We start from the raw sequence: 23922 nt of genomic DNA, 5'->3' as shown, positions 1-23922 counted from the left end.
GTATATATATATTCATATGTACCTACACTCACCTATATCCTTTGATGCCTATATCGCTGAATTTCTATGATCGATGCGGATTTCTATGATATACTAGCAAATATCGGCGACGCGTCAATACTGGATTTATACACCAATTGTCACGCCATCGTTACCGAACGAAATAAAGTAAATGTGGAAAGCAGCTTACTGGAAATAGAAAAAAAATATTTAAGTAGGTATCGTAGCACGTCTGCAGAACGTTATTAAATGCATTAACTTAGATCTGTCAAAGGATCGAAACTTTGCCTGCTCCGCGAACAGGAAGAAAACAAAGAAAGATATCCGATATAATGACAAAAGCTTCTTACAATTAAGTTCCTTCAGCAGCCATCTCGTTAAGAATTAAACAACTACTCAGCTACTTTGAAAGAAAAGAGGAAAAGAGGCGAGCACGTATTAAACGACAGATCCTCCTTTCCTATCCAAATTTCTTCCGCCGGTAGACCTGTTCTTCTCCCTCGTTTCCGCAAATAATTTCTTTAACTGAAAAATTCGAAGGTTAATTTTAAACGGATAACGCCCAAAAGCGCGATTTCTATTTCGAAATCTATAACTACAACACGTCGCACCGATACGATATTCAATCGTGTGTGTCCTCGTTTAAAAAATTCCATAGTTCCGTGCTATATTCGTAGTAAATCTAAAGCGGCAATTTCTTTCCGGTTCGATGATATTTAATTTGAAGGAAAAGTTGTAGCAGCGCGCGAAAGAACATTACGATCGAAACCCTCGAGAGTTTAAGTAATGCGGCCGTAGAATTGTTAGCAAGGAGAAAAACTGAAAATTTCTAATTCGCGGTCGAGCTACATTTTTTACTATTTATCCTTCCAGGCTGTTCGTACTCGCTTTTATGCGCCGATTCTGTGGCTTCTATTTTTTTTTTTTCTTCATTTTGTCATTCCCTTTTTCCAACTGCACCTTGTTGCGGTGGATATTCCGGCAACCTCCTCTCGCATCCCTCGAACAAAACCCCAGTTCCGTTGTCGTACCGTACCGAATGCGCTACCCCATTGCAAGACCCCACAATTCCCTGCATCCCCGTCGCGTTTCCGGAACCTCTACCTCTACCACGACGCTTCTGTACGTTCACTCTCGGCTAGACTTCGTTGGACCCTCGCGACGGTCGTGCTTTTGTTTCGAATTAACATTAGGAGGTTTCCGCGTCAGAGAATTTATGCGGACATACAAATAAGCTGCGTTGCCTGGCTGCGATGTAACATTTAGAAATAGCAAACTCTTTCTGACGCAGGCTGATTTAATTCGAGTGGCAACAATAGAACACGACCACCGGAAGAGGAAAATAATACTATACACAGTGTAATTATCTCGCGATAAATAATATATTTGTGTGAGCGAAAATTACAATTTATCATACGGTACGAGATATAGAAACCTATTTGGCGTTCGAACAAAAAATTCATATTGCCGAAAATGTAGCGCGAATGAATTTACGACTATCCATAAATCCTAGCTTATTCCAAATTATACTCCATATCTTTCGTTACTTTCCGTGCTGATGATGAATCGTCCAAGAGAATAACATTGATATGCAAAAAACGGTGACAAATGACACGACTATACGCGTACACATACACGTGTAGTTCTCTTTGAAAAACTTAAGTTTTAATTTATCTTGCGGAACAGTAATCGGCTTACGCGAGACTGTCAGAAACGTCGAGGTAACGTCGTCAAGAGATTTGTCGTCCTACTATAGACGCTCTTACAATAATTGTACGAACGGCTTCTTCTTTTATTCTCTCATCGCTGTAGGCTACTCGCTTCCCACTCTACGCCATTCTTTTTAGACATCGTGAAGCAGGGACTCGGATGTCCTGACCCACATACGCTCGCTTAAATAGGTCGGTTTAACATTCCATCTTACTTGCAAAGCTTTAAACATTATCAAACGCCCGTTCTCATCCTCGCTTCTCGCTTATTTCAATTCTTTTGTGAAAAATGAATCCGATTGAAAGTAATTTCAGAACAATCGACGCTCTGACGAACTGTCCATCGTATATTAATGGCCGATCGTGTATTCAATACGGTTTTGTCAATGCCTTTATCATATTACGTGGTCTGTAATCCGGAAACGTTTCACGGAATATCATCGAATCAGGTCAAACTAAGTATGATTGGGAGTGTCAAACTGTTCCGATGAATCGAAGAGCTCTACAAACTGCAAACGCAGTTTAGAACAACCGCGATCGAAGGCTTGATATTTAATAACAAGAATTACAATTAATTTCAGAAACCCGACACTGCTCCAACGATAAATTAATTATCGGGTCTTTTCGAATAACTCGAAGCTAAAACAAATTCGATAAAGATAATCGAATTTCATTCAATTCATACAAATTAGAATATTAAACGAACGTTTTAAAATTAAAGACGAATCGAAGATTTATCATTGGTCCAAGTACACAAATATTGTTTGTTATCGACGCTCGTATTTAAATGCTTCCGTTTCCCACCTGATGAGGATAATACAATAGTAACAAATGTACAAATTTAAACGAATTCTATTGCTCGAACCGATTGTAGCGAAATTACAACGAAGATTTTGTCGTTGACTGTTCTCCCTTGTTCGTTAAACATCTAAATCGTTTGCAATGTCAATTCACGCATCGCCGGACGTTAATTCGGTATTTCGAAGCGCGATTTTCCAAGCCATTCTTCGATCACGCGTTTCCAGCTTTTACAAGCGTAAGCTCGGTTAAGCTCGCGCGTTTAGCCTCTCTAATAAGCAGCCGAATAGGTGATAACGTTTCCCCGATCGAATTAAAAGTTTCAACGGGAAAGTGGCAAATGTTATTATCGAGAATATGGAATAATCTTTCATAATTATTTGCAAATTCGTATGTCAATTAAAAATACAAAACCGAACGAGAATTTAACGACACGTAAAATGCATGTGAGGATCGGCATGCGTAAAGTCGCGTAGAAAATTTTAGGGGAAAAGAACCGCGAATTGCTCTGCGAGTAGAAACTTTTCTACGATCCGACATTCTTGCATAATTAATCCGTAAAATGCAAAGAATAGGAAACTGGAGAAGAAGAAGAGAAAGGGTAGGATTTTATGCGAGTTTGTCTAAAGACGGTCCAATGACGACGCTTAGATCACGAAAGAAAGGAAAGAGGGAAAATGCGGAAAACCAAGGAAAGGAAGTTGGCAATATCGTCTTCGAGGATCCCGATTTTGTACAGTGACGTGACATCGTAGGCAATCTTGAAAGCTGCTTCGCGTTGACGAGAACTTTGCCGTCCGGTTCATCGGCAACAAAGGATCGAATCTCCCTCATGCGCGAGATCGGAGATTGCAGAGAGAAAGGTTTCAACGAAAGAGGAAGCAAAAACACGAAACTTTCTCGTAGAAAACAGTGACAAAAAATTCCTCGTCACTATGATCGTGATTTCCCGATACCTACACACCTCTGTCACGTTTAAATGAAAGAGAATCAAATTTTATATCCAGTGCAATTTCATGTCAAACCAAAAGCTGCATATATCGAGATTACTATCGTATATTAAAATAACGTTCATGGCGATGAAAATCTTGTTACGCGTTTTAACAGGTAGACATTTTAACAAGTATTAAACGTAGAATCTAATTGCTTTTTATATTAACCCTATGATATCCAGAGCTTCGAATCGTTGTACGGAAATAGTAAATTTAATAAATATACGAGTTATTTATGTACCGTTTTTTTAATGCATGTAGCGCACTATCGTTGGTTTTTATTAAAACAGAAAAGAGTATTACAACGAAAAATGATGGAAATTCGTCAATGTCCTGTAGAAAGTGAAGCCGATGCGAGAGGAAAAAGGCGTAAATCTTCAAATCATGTAAATAAGGGATAAAGCGAATGCGGAGAAACAGCATTGTAAAAAGTGCTACTTTATACAGTTCAAATTTATGGATAATGAAATGCGAGAAAAGGGTGTAGAGTGGAAGAAGAGGCCGGCAGTGGAGAGCAGGCCAACAGTCATAATCGCAGCTTAGAATGCATGGAATAATTGCGCGCGTGCATTGCGCTGTAGGCGGCTTAAACGCTGCGGCAATCATAAAATATAATTTCTTCGGGTCGGCTTGTTACAGCCACGCTGTCCTTCTCATCCCACCGTTCCGGCAATTTCGATCTTTTTTTTTCAAGGCTGTAGTTTGTACTAAAACAAAACGGACGAAGAGTGCTGTGGCGAAGCTGTACGAGAAAAAGACCGAACGCAAAGGTGTATACGGGAAGCAGAGCACGCGTCACGATGCGTATGTTTGTTTCACAGCAGTACGAAATACCTGCAACGTTCTATAATAAAACAACGGACAAGCAATGACGGCGGAGTTCTTCTTCGCGTAGTTTTTCACTCTTCGCATCTGGACGAACTTTATCGAGCTCGTGGCCGTGAATCGCAAATGTATTACCGTCTTCTTTCGCCAGGTTTTTCTCGACCGAACGAGGAAGGCAAATGGAAGGAACATGCGTTGATGGTCGCCGAGGTAACGGGAACGAGGAGCACGATCTAATGCATAAGAAGTGGAGGAAACTCGCCGCGAAATAATAACGAACGCGAGATATATGTTACGATAGTCGTGACAATTTGCCAATTTTTCCGAGTAGGTTTGTTGACCCAGTAAAACTACCATCTTACCGGAACAAGCTAGGAAAAGGAATGCTGGCTCTACTTGGCAAATTTTATCAATTTCGCGATTTCCTGGCGCTAGTCCAGCCACAACCTCGAGAAACGAGACAGTACCGCTTATTTTTCTCAACCATCGGAACCAGATATATCGATTTAAGATTTTCCTTCTGCTTTCGCGACAATTCAATTCGTCCGAATTGCGTCAGCTACGTCGAATTACAATTTCCTTCGTAGATAGCTATCTCTCTCTCTCTCTCTCTCTCTCTCTCGATTGATAAGACGAGGGTTCTCTTAATCTCGCTATCGTCAAATATCATACGCGAAGATGAAATAACATAATATTTCGGTACATAAGGAAGCTCCTTGCTTATACCTGCGTAACAGTTCTGGAATATAAAAACTTAAAGCGCTCGTCTTATCGCTTTTTGCGACACTATCGCACTGACGGAATTTTATTAGACCGATTTTTCCAGATTCCCTTCGTTCCTTTTCCTTTCAGACGAGACTGCAGAATCTTCCGCGCAGACAGGCTTCGGCAGCCAATATCTCCGAGTGCGACTTAACGTTGATCCTTCTTTTATATCCGTTGAATTTAAATAATGGAGCCTGTGCTAATTCGAGGCCAGCGGTGGTCAACTAAGCAGTAGTTCGCAGAAAATTTATTTCAAGATGAAAATTTAATTCCAGATGAATACAACGTTAATCGTCTTTCGGCAATCGCGAACCTTTCGCATAAATGTTGAAAATGTCGGCTGTAGCGTAACATTAGAGAGAGGTGAATTTGAATTTTTCAGATACGACCAGCGATACTCGAATTTCGTGCTCAATTTATAATTCCGCATTTACGTAGCACATCATATCCTAAACCTAGAATAACAGGAAGCTTTGAAAATGGTCGACGAGGCTTGAAACGGATACCGAACAGATGGCGGCTTGATCCAACTGCTGTAACTCGTTATACTCTGCGGTTATACCTCCGTGATTACCTGCACGAGCAAACTCGGACTTCTGCCTGAGTTTCTCATTATCGCGAGTGCGCAATGTAACCCTGAACTTTAATCATGGGCCTATCGTTAAAGGCTTTATACCGGCTTCGGCTTCCCCGAGTCACATTTTCAACAAACGTACTTGGATATTCTTTATTTTCTTTTTTTTTTTTTTTTCAAGAATCGGACAAGGCAATGGAATTTTTCCCGTTTAGATAGAACGCTATAAAAGCTTTAGAATTTTACTTGGAGTAAGTAAGAGTATCGTAATCTATCAATTGTGTGTGAATTTGGTAGTGCAGTTGCAAGGTCTGCCTATCTATCAAGCGAGACGGAACGATTTATCGAGGACGCGAGGAAAAGAGAATGGAGATCTATTCGCAGATACTTTGAGAGAGGGAAAGAGAGATGGCGGATGGAAGTGATGGGTAAGCTAACACAGTAACGAAGTCCAAAATGTTTTTCCCCTGCTGGACCGTCGAGTGCTCAATATCTATGCTAATCCGGTCTACCGCTTCTTCGGTGTACGGCACTACACACTCTTCTGCGTCAGTCGTATTCCTTATCTTTCCTTTTCCTTCTGCTTCTCCTTCAACGTTTCGCCCTTTTACCGGGCTTTTGCACCGTGGCTTTTGTCTCTGCATAGTTAAGTAAACAGCGGCTTGCAAGGCGATTTTCCGAACAAGAAATCGATACGCGAGTCGTCCTAAAGTTCGATAGGCGAGTCGTCCTAAAGTTTGATAGGCTAGTCGTCCTAAAGTTCGATAGGCGAGTCGTCCTAGAGTTCGACAGTCTTTCACGGAGTATCTCAAGTCTTTATTCGTATAATCCGTCGAAACGTTTCTTCTTCGCAGAGGAGAAAAATTGAAAAATAATCAACGACGAAACTAGCGCAAAAGCGAAGCATCGATTTCCACGAATACATTTTTGCTATTGTAATTTCTGGCGTGTTACCGAAAACCAGCAATACGCTATATATTACTGTTTACTATATCGACCAGGTCTTTTCTTCGTAAACGTTTACTTTTCACCAACTTCGCTAAAGGAATCTTATTACTTGCCTTCTACAAACGTTTATGTATCACGGAATTACAAGTAGGGTATCTTCTTGAAACTCGGCTCGGTGAAATCTTTCGCTTTAAGAGAAGCTGTTTCGATCAAACCACGAGACATACCTCGCCTCTACGCACCAACACGATATATAACAACTTTATCCGATATTTCAGATTAGATCTCTCCGTTTTAATTACCACCTCTCGATACTTCGGAGCCAACAATTACGTGTTAATTGTACGAATAAGACGAGGAAGACGCACGGCATAGTATCGACTGTTTGTATCCGCATAGGTTTCACCGTTCTCTATTCCATGTGTCCTATAGCCACCTATTGACTGTCTTGGCGAATTGCATTAGTTCTAATCTAATCTTCTCTATTCACCGCTTCCGTTATTACTGTCAGCGATACAATGGAGGGCTAATTAAAGTTCTAGCTCGTGATGCTACTGTATCGAAAGCCAACGTCAATGGTATAATTATGCAACAATCGCTCATCGTCTTTCGAAATTGGTGCAAATCGCATACTTTGTATTTCGAAACGCAGACCGCAACGACCTTCAAAATAATAGGTTGTCCGAAAAGTTTCTTTCGTTTCATAAGGTGATAATAGACGAACAACAATTTCTGTTTTATATTATTTTATTGAATCAGGCGTGCTCCATTTCGTTCTATTTCTATTATTATGTTCCTGCATAATTCGATAAACTGATACAAAACGGAAATCATTGTGCGTCTATTATTTCCTTATAAAACGAAAGAAACTTCTCGGACGACCTAATATATCTCGCCCCTTTCGATAATATCAAGAGAAAAATAGACCATCTCGAGGATATATACGCTCGGGTTCGTAAGTATTAAGATGATCACGGATTTCGTACGAAACATGACGATAAATGTTGTATCTTGCGACTCGATGTATCTATACGTAATAAATATTTGTTGAAACTATTTGCCATGATTGCTACGACACGGTAAATTATAATAATTATACGATGGCATTCACAGTTTACCAACGTGAATTCGATCGAACGAATTTGAGATGAATAGATAGGAAACTGGCAAAATTTAAATCTGCATTGCGAAATCGTTTCTAGCGTGCGTGGAACGGAATAAGAACGATTAAAATACGGTAAGATGAATATTAAAATTGATTGAAATAACAATCGCGTTTAGTAAAACGTAAAATCGATTTTCATCGGCAACTGTTTTCCTAATATGTAATTTGATTCGTAGGATTGTTATACGTCGATGCGCTGTACAATGCTATACTTTGAAAGAAAAAACGTAGAATCACGTGCGTTTCGGATTGCGCACGAGCGAATTTCCAGTTTTAATCGTAGAACGCAATTACATTCTCGATCCGTAGCAACCTCTCGCCACTTTCCATCCTCGCCCTTCCGCGCCAGAGAATGTCGGCGATCATTAGCGCGGATGCCCCGCAAATCATTAACGCGATTACGTTGTAACATAACAACGCCTGAAATCTATTGTACGCTTTCGAATGAAAAATGAAAGCACAATGAGAAACGAGCGTAAACACTAACGTAATTTCTAAACCAATCGGTTACCAACGAATGCCGCAACGAGGAAAAATATGAAAAATAAAAGAAGATCGTAGGGAAGGCTTCTGCTTTCAGGAAGCAAATGGATTTCTCCGGGAAAGCAGGTTAATCGATAACAACGTTTCTGCCGTTTTTTTTATTTACGCCGCGTCGTCCCAGAAGTAGAATCAGCGCTGCGGCATTCACGGGACGTTACAAAGTTTTTAACGATTCCAAAATGTTCGAGTACGGATACGCGCTACATCGAAAGCGAAATGAAGAATTTACGGAGACGAAGGTGTGGTACGAAGAACTAAGAGGATCGACTAAGATGAAGCTAATTAAATGTAGGTAATATCGAAATTAATGGACGAATGTTTGATTTTCAATTTTCCTGCAAGTTGTTAATCATCGATTATCGATTATCGATTATCAGTGATATAATTAACCGGCGGCCATGGAGTACCGAAATTGTTGGTAAACATAATATCCGGTGTTAAATCGCGTTAGAAGCATATAAAATTATGTTAATTATCGGTAAATCGAAGAGAAATTGTATCAAGAAAGGAGGAACGTTGTTTCACGGGAGTTTCTCGCGAAATTTAACGATCCACTTTACGTATAAGCGAGATCTCGTTCCGAAGTAATTCCGGTCGCTGGCAGTCCGATTAACGTTTTAATCCGATTACCAAAGTTTACTCAAACTCGCGTAGGATCGCCGCGAAGAAAACCTAGAGATTCGGTAATACGACAGAAATTTTCCGTTGGGACGTCTGGATTTCCGCCTTTCCGGCAAGTCTTAGTGTCTCGGCTAATTAATCCGCTAAATTAGTAGGTCGGAGAGCGAGTGTTCAGCAGAGCGTAGAGACCACGAGTACCAAAAAGACCGTCTCCGCTTCTCTGTAGCTGATACACGCGGCTGGCAAGGCTGCTGTAGTCGGGTTGCTCGCACCGAATACGCCTTCTACGAGAACGCGAGATCGTTCGTGCTTGCGACTGCCGTGAAAATGCATAACTAAGTAAACGTGCTCGTGTTTCCGCTGTTGTGTGTGCACAGATGTATTCATGCTTACGCTCGCGATTGCGTTCGCTTTCGCGTTCATATTAGAGTTCGCACTCGCGTTCACGTTCGCGTTAACGCTGGCGTTAACGTTCACGTGCGAGCATCAAACGTAATAATGCCTTGTAACGAAACAACGTGGTTTCTGTCGCTTCTGGACGCGTTTCCGGCCAACGCGCCACAGTAGGTGTCGGTAAAACGTGGCTGAAACAACCGGATAGAGAAGAGACGGCGTCTAAGCAGTGTCGTACCGAGCCTAGGCTTGTCTAACCCCGATTTCCTACCACTGTGTGTGTGTTGTGACGTCACGTGCGTTCAACACCCTCGCGTGGTCATCGATCTGCCATCACCCCTTACACCCTCGGACGATGAAGGTGTAACACGACCTACCGAGCATCTATTCCATACGCCGCAATGGATACGCTACCACTATTTTTTTTCTCTTTCGATCCGTTAAAAAATCTCTCTACCTGTTTCTCCGATTTCATATCCGCGCTATCCGAATCCGGATATATACCGCGTTATCCTTTCCAACGATACGCCACAGACATTCCCAAGTTATATAAGCTGTACGAGTGAAATACCGTCGCATCGTTAAGGAGAAGTAGCTGTTCCGAACGATGGTACAGATGCAAGTTGGCTCTGATACGACTGACGCGAAAAAAACTTTCAGCCTCGCGATCTAGACGATATCTCGATTTTCTTCGATGCTTTCCGAACAGGACTACTTCGACTTTCACACCCAACTTTCTTCTTTCGTTTCTGTCTCAAAACTTGGTCGAACTCTGCCGGAACAATGCTACTCGAGCATCTTGCAAGAAGTTCTCTTGCTTCGTTCACACGTGGCTGTGAATAGCGTGTATGAAAATTCGAATAAACACGTAGTCGTACTATTTACATCGAATCGTTCTACAGATCGCCATACATGCAAATCTATCGTGCCAGTTGTTTCGCTCGATTCTCCGTTATTAATTCTCGAACGTCCACGTTACATCTGCGATCAATTACAGTGGCAAATCTTCCACGGGAGTCTCGTTCCTTCTAAGAAACAGCGGCATGTTTGATATTTCATCGACGTGTAGAATCGTTGGAAATCCGCAAACAGTTAGCAACTGGTAGTCAAACGATGTAACTGTTTCGTCGATAAGAAATACCGTCATGAACTCTTAAACAGAGTTATTTGTATCGAATCTTACCTCGAATACCAAAGTTTCTCAGAAATGAAATAATTTGCTCTTTGGAATCAGCGAAATTGTCGGAAAAATACGATTCTCTTATTTCTAGATTCCGCCATTCGTATCAGGCCTTATCGTCTTAGGCAGAATCGTCTATAGAATCGATAGAAAGACGGTAATCGCTGATTATCACTTCTAATCAATCCTACGACACCTGATAACCACGTGACCTCGGGTCACTATCCATCGTTGGATATCTTGATCGCTCATTCGCGTAAGCACGTTCTCTACCCTTCGTATCGCACAGGTTAAGTTTACGTCATGAATTATATCACAGCAAAGTAACGTCCAACTAATTTCCTGCCGACGAACATCTTAAAAACGCATCACCGCTGATAAATAACTTAAAAAAGACTTTGAAGAGCGAGCGAACGAGAAAAAAGAGACGCTAAAAGGAAGGGAGCGCTTTTAAAAGAGAAATAATAATTATTACGATATAGTTTAATAATAGAACGTAGATTCGTAGTTTACCGATAAAGCCACAAATAATCTCCTTCAACTTCGATAAGAGAATTTGGCATCAAAGTTGCAAAGGTTGAAACCACGATTCCCTCCCAAATAAACATCTTCTAAGCTAAGTACCTGCTAGGAAATTTAGTATCGTTCCTCGAGTTCTGCACGATCTCTCTGCCGCTCGCGTATGCAACTCTAGAACATAGCCAAGCTTTCGCGAACATTTCGCGATACTAGCGCAGTTACCTCCTAGCGATTCTCCAATATCGCAGAAATTGAAATACGTGGTACGAAGAGTGTTTTTTTTTTACTGATTATTCTAATTAGATACCGTAGTTGGCGTTGTTTCCTTCGCGAAGCGATCAATTTTCCCTCGAATATTCGTTCCACTACCAAATAATTAAACAATTTACAGTGGATATTAGAGTAACTCGGTAACGATATCGCGCGATTGAATTTAAGAGATGAAAATAGCCACATAAATGAATACTCTTGGCGAAACGGATATAACGAAGTCATAATAAATTAAAGTATTAAGTGGTTGTTAATTGATTTCTCTGCCAATAGTTAGCCGTATCGCGTATATCCTGGATGCATGTGTATGCACCCGTTTTAATCCGAAAGACCGATAAACAGAAGACATTCTGAATTTCATGCTACAGGCATCATTTATAAAATTGCTATCGCCGTCTATCTATCGCTTTCCACGACATAGTAATTGCTATATCGGTTAAAATTATGCCGCGAGAGAAGAATTATAAAAAGGAAAGTACCATCGAACCATCAACTGCTAACAAGTAACTTTATCTTTATGTAGAGAATCAACGATCGCGTTACTTATGGGTAACCTGTGCTTTTCTCTATTTCGCATTTCGTGCAAAGAATCAATGTGACTTCGCAGCGTCTAATATATCCTTTGCATCAAAAGTACGTGACTAAACACCTCGAGAGTAGAGGGAAAAATGGAACAATCGCTTAACCAGATCGAAGATTAGTTTTCAACAAGTGAAACGGCCGTAGGAAATTAGTTCGGAGGCAATTACTCCATGCACGCGTAAATCCCTTCCGATATGATTAGTGGAACGGAATAGCGGCCATTTCAAGATGCAGTTGCCTCGGGCAGCATAGAGATACAAATCTTCCGACGAGCAATGCGACGCGGAATACACACAACGCATATGACGCACACGTTACACGCGAGACACGCGCGACACAGTTTAGAACGCACTCGTACAGCGCACGTGTCTCGCTGCGTATATCGCGTGTGTCGGATAACTGAACGGGCAACGTAGCCGGAAAAGAGGAAAGTGTCGCTGTGACGAGAAAGTGGTAGGGAAAACTGGAAAGAAAAAGTAGGAATGGGACAAACGGCTCCAGAGGAGTTTAAAGAACCATTCGAGATTAAGAATCGACGGCAACTCGTTCGTAATCGCATCTGGGCTTTTGCGATCGATTTACGTCGAATTTCCAGCATGGTTATCCCGTGGGAAATCAGTTAGTTTCGTTCGTTTGAACGAAATTCGTGGTGATCGGAGGACGGTAAGGTGGTCTCTCGAATAGCTCGAATGATCGGTCACCGAACCGTTGAGGTCGATAGTCGATAGTCCATAGTCTACTAAACTTAAGGGGGAAAGTGCGCATTACCAAACTTAACTCGAAAAAAATGCTCTGGTTTCCAAGCGCGTTCGTTTATTCGTATACGATCGAAAGTCGTTAACTCGAACCTCCGTGGTTGGAAAATCTCTAAAAGACTGTAATTTCCTTCTGCCGCTGCGTTGTCAACATTTCCACAAAGCGAGATATATATTTATAGTGCCTCGAATTATTTGCCACGCGTTTACGTTCGCTCGAATTCACGAACAGGCCTAACTTCTGCGAGTTAAAGTTCGATCACCGCTGTTAAAATTCCTAAAACTTCGATTACTGGTCCATTTCTACCAGCAGTACGTGAATATTCGATTAACGGTAAATTAATAGATATACATATATCGTATGAAATTTTAATTGTTTATTTAAAATCTCGTCAATGCTATATAACATTAAAATGTTTAATTATGAGTATTAAACGTTAGGATTGATCACGATAATCTGGCTATTAATATCAAGTTGCTTGGCAACTAAACGAATTAATAATAACGCGTTAAATGACTAAATAACTTCGTAATGTTTAATACTTGTCATTATTTTCCATTACGTATTAACCTTTGAAGACACATTTTTAATTGTTAATTATTTCTAATTCGGGATTACGTTACATTCTGTGAAAAATAAGAACGGCAGTGTACTTAGTGTCTACGCTAAACGATTTGTTAAATCTCTGCAGCCTGAAGATTTTGACAAGGTGAAACCTCCACGAGCCGAAAACTTTCCCTCGGCGAACACACGCGGCAACATCGCGATATTATAAAAGTACGTGTCCAAGAGCTTTGTCCGAAATACTCGCGGGCTTATTATAAAATTATACCGTAAAATACGTGATTATGCGTTCGTGCCGCTAAGCATGCCGAGCAATTACGATCACGAGCATTACGCGACTTTTTATCACGGTTCGATCGGCGATCGAAAGAAAGGAAAACAAGCTGCGATCTTTGCATAATTACACGTTTTCGAATTACGTTAAGGCAACGTACCGCTATTCCACTGTTCTCGCAATTCTCGTACCTGTGATAAGAAAAAGCAAAACTTCCTATCCAGTTAACACTCGATATGATCTGTGTCGTCTGTCATTTATCATATACGGAAAGGGATAAATGTGGAGAAACGCGGTCGTAATTAATCAGTAGACTGCGGATTTCCATGCAAATTTATATCTCTGACAATATAATTAAAGAAAGTGGAACTCGGATAGAAAGAAAATCGTTCTACCCACCAGGTATTATAGAAAGCGCCATATTTTGTATATTCTGTATATTCAAATTTCCTATAAACGCATAAAAATTCGCGGTTTTATCAACGACCACCTATTCCCTTTACAGGTATCAACAAACAACGTGCTTTTACCCAGAAAACTACAAATTTAGTTTTCGCAAACCGCCTGACGCATATTATACGCACATTCTCTCGCGCTAACTCGTAAAGACTGGGCTACCTTCGATTCGCCTCATACACACACATGGGTGTAGTATGTTGCGCGCGAGCCAATAAAATACGGAAATGAAATTTTACAAACGCGTACAATAATTGCACGCGAATCGATATATCGTGCTGCCGCGAATTATATTGTAATTATTTAAATTAGTTAATTATTTAAATTGTACGTAAAAGCCGGCATAAAAGAGTATAGGAATAAATTATGTATGGCGAATCGATGCGATAGAACGAGTTACACCGTGAGTGGTAAAGTGCTACGTAGAATCGCTAATTGATCCAGCAAAGGGTTCGTACTCCGCACGCACCAAGCAGCTGCTTCGGTTTCTTCAAATCGTTTTGCTTCGCCTTTTCAAGAATTCACCGTCGTAAGATCAGATGATTTCAGAATATGTAACGAATAGCTTTAATAAGCGTTTAAAGCTTTTTCAGAAGACGAACGAAGCATCTCGCGGAATATGTTTCGAAACGAAATAACGTAAATAATAAATTAGCTACGACCATTTTCCTTCACAGGCAGACAAATATCTTTTTAAACGTACCGCCAATGAATATACAGTTGTAAATTGTTACTCTACCTGCTATACTCGCGTGTATTTCTTCGTAATGCATACGTAGATGTATTCGTAATGCGATGAATTTTTCAAGGAAACTACACGTCTATAAAAATACGCTTACATATTGTACGATAATTCGTTTTAGCGATCGAATCGCGTACAAGATTTTCGCAGAGCGGTGCATGAAAGTGCGATTTAATGGATAACGAACAATACGATTCTTTCAAAACATGATTTACGTAGGACACACTAGGAACAAGCATCTAAAAGCTTTCCTTGCATTGCCGGTGCTCGTGCAAAAGTTTGTAAAGTAATCAGAAACATGGAAAGAGACTGCTACACCACCCCCCTCCTCTCCCCCCACACACACACATTCCTACAAGTTTTAAACTCCACCCCCCGCAACTTCGCTACTCTTTCGTTATGCCGTCGTCTACGAACGACGAGAACGAAAACACATCTTCAGACTAAAGTTTTTCGGATTATATTTGACGTGCGCGCGAATTATTAATGCAAACTGTACAGCCGAAAGATGCTTTCGATTTATTCTACGCTCTGGCGTAGGGATAATGTGAATTTTAACGCGCACGCTGCCTCGAGAAAAGCGTTTCCATATTTTTCATAGGAAAATTTTACAAATAAATAGAAAGATCGTCAAAATTCGTCCGCATTGTAACGAAAGGCTGGTTCATCTGGTTAGCCACTGAGTTTCCCGAGCGATATTTCGCGGTTCGTTCGCAAACAAGGTATAACAATTAATTTTCATTTCGTGTAATTATTTGAACTTTTTATGCGTTATATCGCTCCAATTATAAAATGGTCAATGGTAATTTTATCGTCGACAAGTGGTGTACCTACGCACCATGAAAATGGCCGTGCTGTTTAAATAATCTGCCGTAGAAAAAAATGAACTTCGTAGCAAGTTGTCGAGTTAGTGTCTCAAAATTGTTGACGCTAATTAAGCGAGCTATGCGAGGCTGAAATCGAAGCAGCAAGTCAGCAAACTTCGTTCGAGAGTTCGTTATACAAGTTATGTGCTTTCGTACAGCAGCGGATAACCAAACTCACGTAACGACTCTTAACGCGATGGTCTCCATACACTGAATGCAAAGTTCTTGCCTTGAGAAATACATATTCCGAGATGCTCACAATTTGTTGCACGAAGCATCAGACACGCGTGACAAACTTAGCCTCGCCGCGGCTTTCGTTCCAATTTCCTGTCCTGCTTTCAGTTTTCTCCAAGCTAGCAAGCAAATTATGCTTGGCTACTAGTTAGAAATATAGTCGACGCCCTCGACTTTGCGTGTCGCAGAAAAATCAAATCTTTATTTTATTTTATATTTTATAACGTAAGACACGTACGAGCCTCTGAAAAGTGAAATCGACCAACTTTGGTTTCTTCGAGTTCCCGATTTACGTAATTAATATCTAATATTTCAAAGAACGGAAGGATTTTATTTTTAATGTAAAGGCCGTGGATTTATTTATTACGAAGAAACGGATTAATTAACCGCGAATGACACGATTTTCAAAAATAATCCCGGCTATTGTTAATTTTTTTTTGTATTGTTGTTTACCGAGGTGATTAGCATGGCTTCTCAGCGACGCGTATGATGAGGATAGAATAAAATAAATAGGAAGTAAAAGCATTGAAAAGCGTACCGATTTCTAGCGGAGTACGTATCAGCAAGTATCAGAAATAATTTCTCTATATATCTGATGTATGGCGTGTCATTTATTAAAATAAATAAATAAAAAGAAGATCTTAGCACCTGGTACTTAATAGTAAATTTACTACTTAGAGAATATGTAAAAGTTCATGTAATTAAGAAGTAAATCATCCCTGTGAATTTCGCAACAAGGAATAAAAATCAAAGAAAAAAGCGCGACCACAGAAATTCAAAAATTAATTTTACAAATTACCTGGTCTTTCCATTTAAAGTAATAACACAGATGCTATAGCCACCTAGCGGTGGTAGGATAGTACTAATCGTCAGATATTAAAGATATGAAAATCACAGTTCCCCGAAATTTACACCTGCACTTTTCAACTATTAAAATTTGAAATAAAATATTTAGGAGTAACTTTACATTTGGTTTCTTGCCGATAGTTTGCTTAACTTAGATAATTATGTGACGTGGTAAAAAGCGTTCGATTTTGATATAGTGGCGGCATCACACGGTGAACTATGGAATCGAATCTTGTTTATGAAGCGCGAGATGCCGCCATCGTGTCGAAATCGAACGCTTTTTCACAGAGTACGCAATTAGCAAAATGAAATATTTCAAAACAGCGTCAATATAACAACAATAATTCAACGATATTTCAACACAATAATCAAACTTTTTCGACTTTTAAATGAAATTTCCAAATTAACTCTTTGTCATACCATTTACCTCGGAAGGGAAAGGAACCGAAGCGGCGGAGACAGAGTGTCGGAACTTGAAACATGAAACCGTGCGCCTGTATTTAGAAAAAAGACACCATTCGGGACATTCGTACTTAGCTCGAGATTAAGACCACGAATGGGACTCGTGATATTCGGGTTTGGCTCAAAATTCTCATCACTACTCAGACTCGTAAAAGTATGGCAAGGGGTTAAAAACTAAACAGTTAGAAGTAGTTTACAATTGGTCTTGTTTCGATATTTTACCTAATTTTTTTACGAATTGTTTGAATTGTTCGATTTTGATATGGTGACGACATCTTGCGGCGAATCAATGCTTGAACGTGAATAAAAGAATCAAGTTCTACTGATTAACCGCGAGATGCCGCTACCATATCAAAATCGAGTAATTCAAACAATTTGTAACTAACAAAATTAGGTAAAATATCGAAGCAAGACAATTGTAAACTATTTCTAACTGCTTAGTTCTTAATTTGAGAATTTCATTTAAAAGTCGAAAAATGTTTATCTTCGTACTCTAGACTCTACCTCGTGATTCTAGATCATTAAATAGCACTCTACTGCTAAGGGGTCTTCTATGTACAACAAAAAAATATGTACCACCTGTTCTTTGTTAAACAGTGATAATTAAGTGAAATTTTGCTAAGAAAGATGTCCAAAGAAATCTAGTTATATTGTAGGTATGGGCACGAATGTGACAAAAAGATGGGAATGCAATAATACATTTACATTATCAATTATAATGTGCATAATATTTGCATAGAAAACATAGTTACTTACATTTTTGTAAGAACCTTTAACAAAACATGTGAAATATTGTAATTTGTTTTTAGAAACACTCTGTTGATTGTTTTAAGAGTTTAAAATAATGAGTAATAAAATTCTATCCAAAATTGTAATTTTAACATTAATAAGAATTGAAATTCTTATACAGTCTAATTATTATAAAAATTGGGAACCCAAAGTGAAAATTTTAAATACAGTAATTGAGATTTCAGCGATTTGCGAACCATGTTAAACGTTTTTATCGTATCGTAGTAGAAAAGAAATTGTTCAATATACAAATGTATCTATGTTATTGAGATCCAAGAGGGGCCTTAACCTCTAGCGAGTCCTGCGACTCTACTACCGAAAGTTATAAATGTTAAAAAATGTTACAAAAGAAGATGTACAAAAAAATAAAACAAGAGAATATTAACACGTCCGTTAAAATTAAGTTTAATAAGCTATGATGCTCCAAAGAATATTGAAAATATGTTACGTGCAAACATTGATTCTATCGACCGCACTAAGCTTGATCATATAAAAATAAAATACTCTTTTCCATATCTACCTCTTTTTCTATAGAGGTTTTTTTTTTGATAAAGATACCCTATTTTCAAAACTACGAATTAATTATTACTTACTTACCATACATAAGGAAATATTATGTCCAGGATATAAAAAAATATATAATTAATATATTTGAAATATTATTATGCATTATGGAATATTTTCTATTATTGTCAAATATTTCTATGTATACTACATAATTAAATTGAAGTATAAAAATTATCTTAAACTGAATATCTACTATTAGGGTTTCAAATATATTAATACATCATGGCGTGCATTTTTGTCCGTTAAATAAAACTGCGCAACAAGTAAAAATCGCAATGCGCAGATACATTCAAACTTGTATAAGATTTGTCTTACCCCTTTGCCCTTGTAGCGTTGTTTCTCGAATGTTCACTTGAATTTTACGGCATCTTCTTAAATTTTGTGACATCCTTTTAATGCCTCGAACTTTCCCTCGCAATTTAATCTGTACAAGAAACAAGCAGAACATTAAAATAAATGTATAAAAAGAACAAATTGCGATTAATTATAAAAATGAAACAATGATCCAAATCGTATTGCGTTTTGAATGTTCGTTATAAGAGCTACCGGCAAATGTAACAACCGGAAGGATGATGAAGGAGAAAAAGATAATCAAATAATAGATTATAATAAATTACGAATTAAAACGTACGTGAATTAAGCGTAGTTAACAGCAGCGTGTGGTTGAACGGCGAATAATAATTATGAAACTGCTACGTATTAGAGAATTAGATACGTATCGCGAAGTGACAACAACAGAACTACACGCTCCGAGTTTGACATTACAATGACTCCCCGCGCCGCGGTCTGCCGAACGAATTTCGGTTAACGAGGAGTGGGGGGCCCCTCTAGCAAATCGAGCGTGTCACGTGTCCAAATAAGAATCGTCAATCGTATCTGGAAAGGATATGTTTACAGTAGTGAGCATGTTATTCTTCAAGTAATACGTTAAATTGAAATACGGAGATGTGCGTGGAAAGATACATGCGTGAACTAATATAATTTTGAACTTATGGAATTGAAACATGAACACCTACGCTAGGTAATTTAGTATGCGTTTATATTATTACAAATACAATTTCTTTTACAACATTTTACAAACTATCTGTCAACTATACATGAAATACTTTTATGAATATGGAGAAATCTATATTTTCATATAGATGTTTAAAATTTTGACAAAAAAAAAAGAACTAAATTTAGTTAATGAGCTTATATGTATTAGTAAGCAAGTATTATTGTAAGTATCAACTTGGTATTCATTGAGATTTCCTTTTTGAGTTGTACACATAACGATACATACATATATTACTCTTACAAAGAAAGTAAAAAATTGTCTTATTTCAAATTCATTAACATCAACAAATTGATTAGAAATATACAAGAATATTGTTTATTATTTATTTTAATATAATTATCAGTATGTATATATATACTGATATTTCTCCTGACCTCTTTCCTCATTATTCCATGTATGGCCATTGTAAAATCTATGAATTTTAGTCATGAATTGAGACAAACGTATTGAAAGTTTTTGTATAGAATAAGAATAGATGTATATAATAAATAAGAAAAACAAATAAGTATGTACATGTGATATATGTGCATTCGACAAAGAAGGCAATAGAAATTCTTTCTCGATACATACATATATAGGTCTATATACCAAATGATTTTTAATAAAACTGTTAAAGTAAAAGTAGACAGAAATTTATGATTGATGGGTAAAGTTATATGTTGTTATATGTAGAAAAGTGCAACTGTATCATTAAATAATGTTTAGAGCAATGTTTCTCTGATAGTTTTGTCATTGCACTACAAGACGTTAACAATATATGTTAGGAAGGCAAATTTATGTGATTAGATAGTTTTAAACTAATAGTCCTTCACATATACTTGTGTCGATTCTAATTCATATCCTGGGTAGCTTCTAGCATTCTAAATAATTTTTGTATCGTCTCGTTCAGATCTTAATACGTTGGCAGGTGCATGGTAATTTACACGCAGTGCTTCAGAACAATTATATAATTAATAGTTGAGAGATTATTGTAAATATGTCATGGTAACATTATGATGTGTCATGTTAATACGAGTTAGAAGAACAATGTAATTTGCATTAAGTCGAGGATATCAAAATATCATAAATATTTATAGATATTAACCCTTGTAGCACTGAAAATGTTATCTAGTTGTATCAAATACTATACATATTATTATTTCATGGCTTCATTCATAATTAATTATTCGTTAGATTATATACCTAACTACAAGACTAATATCTTGTAAACAGAAATTTTTATTTTGCTATATCCATAACATTTTAACTATGGAAAAAACTATGGAAGAAAAAGTGATATGTGACTATATTTTTTATTTTGTTTCACGTGAATGGATGGTTAGACGGTTTCATAAAATCCCGCGGAATACCAGCTAGTGGGAAGCAAAGCAATATGGCCGCCCAGTACTAAAGCGCTATGCCGACTTTCTTGTCAGTTTCCTAATTATTGCCTTTTTTGTATGTTTTACACGAATTTTTTAAGTCAGTGCGTAGTAAATAGGTACAGTGTACGTTAGTTTACAATGTGAGGGTGGAAATTAGTTAATATCCATTTGGTCAACGTATATTCGAAACCAGTGGTGAGTGTTTTGCTATTCTGTACATAATCGTTGTTCTGCCTTTCCATGGTCGCTCTCTAAACAAGAGGGGTAATCATTTTGTTTACATCGTGTATCGAATTGTTTCCGCGAATCGTTATTAAATTGTGATACTTCACCACATATGATTATAGTTGAGGTATAATAATACGAATTACATGAAACGTGTGTAAGCAAGCATGCATCGCATGACAGTTAAGCGCGTCAGAACATATAACCTCTTGTATCTTACAATGCTTCCATTTGTGTCGTCGCAATTATTTGTCGTTTATTTCTGCGTTATCATTTTTCTTAACACGTCTTGTAAGCGTTTTTCTGTATTATATTGTATTTGTTATTTATCATTCAGAAACGATACTCCGTGTCTAGAGAACGTTCTGTTTTTCTTCATCCTACGAATGCTCTGAAAGAAAAGTATCGATTTTGTAATGTTCCTAAATAGTCGTCTTTAGTACTAAATGCCTTAATAATTACGATGTATTTAGCTAATGTTATAACTCATAAGTAGGGTTCATATTAGTAGATTTCCATTTCACGTTGTTCATTTTATTATTTCGCCTTACATTCATTTTCCTTTGACAACTATATGTTCGATTCGTGAACGCAAAGTTAAATCTTTTTTGCTTTTAATATTTGCTTATGTATTCACCTTTAAACATTTTTATATACTATACGTTATATAATATATCGTTTTGCGTCGTGTTTATACGAATAGAAAATAAAAAACATCGGAAATAGAATTAATTTCTCTAGATGTACGATAGTTTAAGTTTTTCAAATCTTAGTAATTGTTCTTACTAAATTAATTATTTTCGTTTATTTTCAGAATAAGGGGAAATAGGACCAGTATTGAGAAAGTACACAGGTGCGTATCAACAGAGCCATCCCAGGAGAGAATGCTCCAAAACATTCAAACTGCAAATAAATGTATGATTAGTTTTTTTTTTCATCATCCATTTATTACTCACATATTCAGTAACATGCACTTTTATGAAACGCGAACGCATTAGTTTTGTAAAAAAATGCACGCAAGTATCGCGCGTATTGTTCTAATTTTTCGTCGGGTGATTTCTGATAAATCGACCACATAAATATTTCTATAAATCAGAATATTGGATAAGGATTATTTTGCAAATGAAATATTACGTCATAAGATTTATAAATTTACTTAGGTCGAGCAGTGCCATAAATCGTTATTAATTGGCGTTATTGATACATTTTATTGTTGATATAAAATATTTTAATTGTATGATAAAGCATCAATAGTTTATTCTATTCGTGGAACTGATTAATCTCAGTTATACGTCTGTTCGACGTTTCCGTGTACGTTACTGGATAATACGATAATTTTTATTACCACTAAAGTTTCATACGACTAATACCACACCGTAAAATCTCGACGATTAAAAGTTGTTTCTTTCTTATATAAAATAAAATCATTGTGTCATCGTTGTAGGATACCTAATCCGTATTACTTGGTAATTAATTAGTACTTTTGGATTGTTAAAGTATCGAGATTTTACAAAACAGATCTTTTATTTCTTTTTACGTGTTAATTCTTATTTCTATTTTACTAACCGTATGTTTGTACCTTCTTTTTTGCACTTAATTTATACATAATTAAGACGGCAGTTTTTATGTATATTACTTTAATAATTCGATTAGAGCGTGTACAATACTTACAAACTATTGGCCTATTTTTTGTATCGTCATATTGAAACCGTTAATTTTTCACTTGTTTGAGTACATTTTTATACTCGTTTGTTTTTGAATTCAATTTTCTGCATCAACTGCAATTCAGTGTTCATTTACCAATCATAAACATATTTTAAAGTTATTGATAAGTATGTATTCCTTTCTTCGTACCTCTATTTGTACAAATTGCGATCCCTTCGTTCTCGAGCTATGCGATTTCCTTCTTATACATGTCAATTTAATCGAATACACTTTTGCTTTGGGCTCCCATAACTAAATAACTAATTGTTATTTACAATACAGCAGTCCGATGGTATTTTCTATTAGCCTGGTATAAGGAAAATATTAGAAAACAATATTTTACGAAAGGAACGTAAGTAACGTACTTAGTTTGAGTTTCAGCAGATGAGAGATAAATCTAAAAAAAAAAGTGAAGAAGTAGTATTTTAAGTTTCAGTATATTTAGAAATATGATAAAATATTAAATCGAAATATATTTCTTCGTTTTCTAACGATTGTTTTATTACCGCTTTATTATTATATATTGTAAAATGCAAGAAACGAAGGTAAGTCTGTACCGACGTCTCACCACTTGCGTTACCGGCGAGAGATTCCGTTACCGACTGTGTAATAACCCGTTGCGGGTGCTGATCAAATGCTGTTTTATCAACTGCAAATTTACCTTTAATAGAAAATTTGCTGTTTAATCCTCGGTTGAACAAAACGATATGAATATTTTCCAACGCTAGTTATACAGTGTATTTTTATATCTTTTGTTGTACTTGGTGTCCTCATTTTTGGATGGGAATAGGGCAAATAACCATAGTATAGAATATCAGTTTAAGAAGGAAGAAATTTAATAATTAGAACCATAAAATATAAGCAAGATGTATTGTATGGAACGACTAAAAATGACAACGAATTAAGACCATTATTTTGACAATCGATTATAGCTGTATCGATTTTAGTTGTATATGGAGTTTGATTAAAGTCAACGCATGTACGGTTTCTGAGTAAAGGAATTGGTATTTCTCTTGGTAGAAGCAGAGTAAAAGTGGAAGATTCGGAATAAAAATGAAGCATTGTAACTGAAGCTTGAATCACGTTGACTTATACAGCATACTTTTGATCGCGCATACTCTCACATTATTTC

General features: G+C 37.5%; 2 protein-coding genes across 18 annotated transcripts in view; one reads left to right on the top strand and one right to left on the bottom strand.

Moving 5' to 3' along the window:
- Positions 1-19210, bottom strand: part of LOC138186896 (cell adhesion molecule 2-like) — a 142737-nt gene extending 123527 nt beyond the window's left edge. For 2 of the 5 annotated variants that reach the window (XM_069127181.1, XM_069127184.1), the window contains exons 1-3: positions 18756-18829; positions 351-525; positions 33-189 (exon numbers count right to left, since the gene is read on the bottom strand). Coding sequence is in view for 1 of the 5 variants with exons in the window: in XM_069127185.1 (XP_068983286.1) it covers positions 18756-18828 (73 nt within the window). In the remaining 4 variants the exon portion in view is untranslated. Of the gene's footprint in view, positions 1-28; positions 190-350; positions 528-18755; positions 18865-19071 lie in introns of those variants that run through there. The other 3 variants (XM_069127183.1, XM_069127185.1, XM_069127182.1) reach the window with 3 other exon arrangements.
- Positions 1-23922, top strand: part of Lar (tyrosine-protein phosphatase Lar) — a 279097-nt gene that overhangs the window by 49169 nt on the left and 206006 nt on the right. For 4 of the 13 annotated variants that reach the window (XM_069127179.1, XM_069127170.1, XM_069127178.1 and 1 more), the window contains exons 1-2: positions 20843-21056; positions 21901-21939. The gene's annotated coding sequence lies outside the window, so the exon portion shown is untranslated. Of the gene's footprint in view, positions 1-19275; positions 19462-20842; positions 21057-21193; positions 21214-21900; positions 22002-23922 lie in introns of those variants that run through there. The other 9 variants (XM_069127172.1, XM_069127171.1, XM_069127175.1 and 6 more) reach the window with 7 other exon arrangements.

This window comes from Bombus flavifrons, chromosome 14, assembly GCF_040668555.2.
Source record: "Bombus flavifrons isolate JBK064 chromosome 14, iyBomFlav1_principal, whole genome shotgun sequence".
Taxonomy (NCBI): Eukaryota; Metazoa; Arthropoda; class Insecta; order Hymenoptera; family Apidae; genus Bombus; species Bombus flavifrons.
This window is presented reverse-complemented; position numbering and strand designations above follow the sequence as displayed.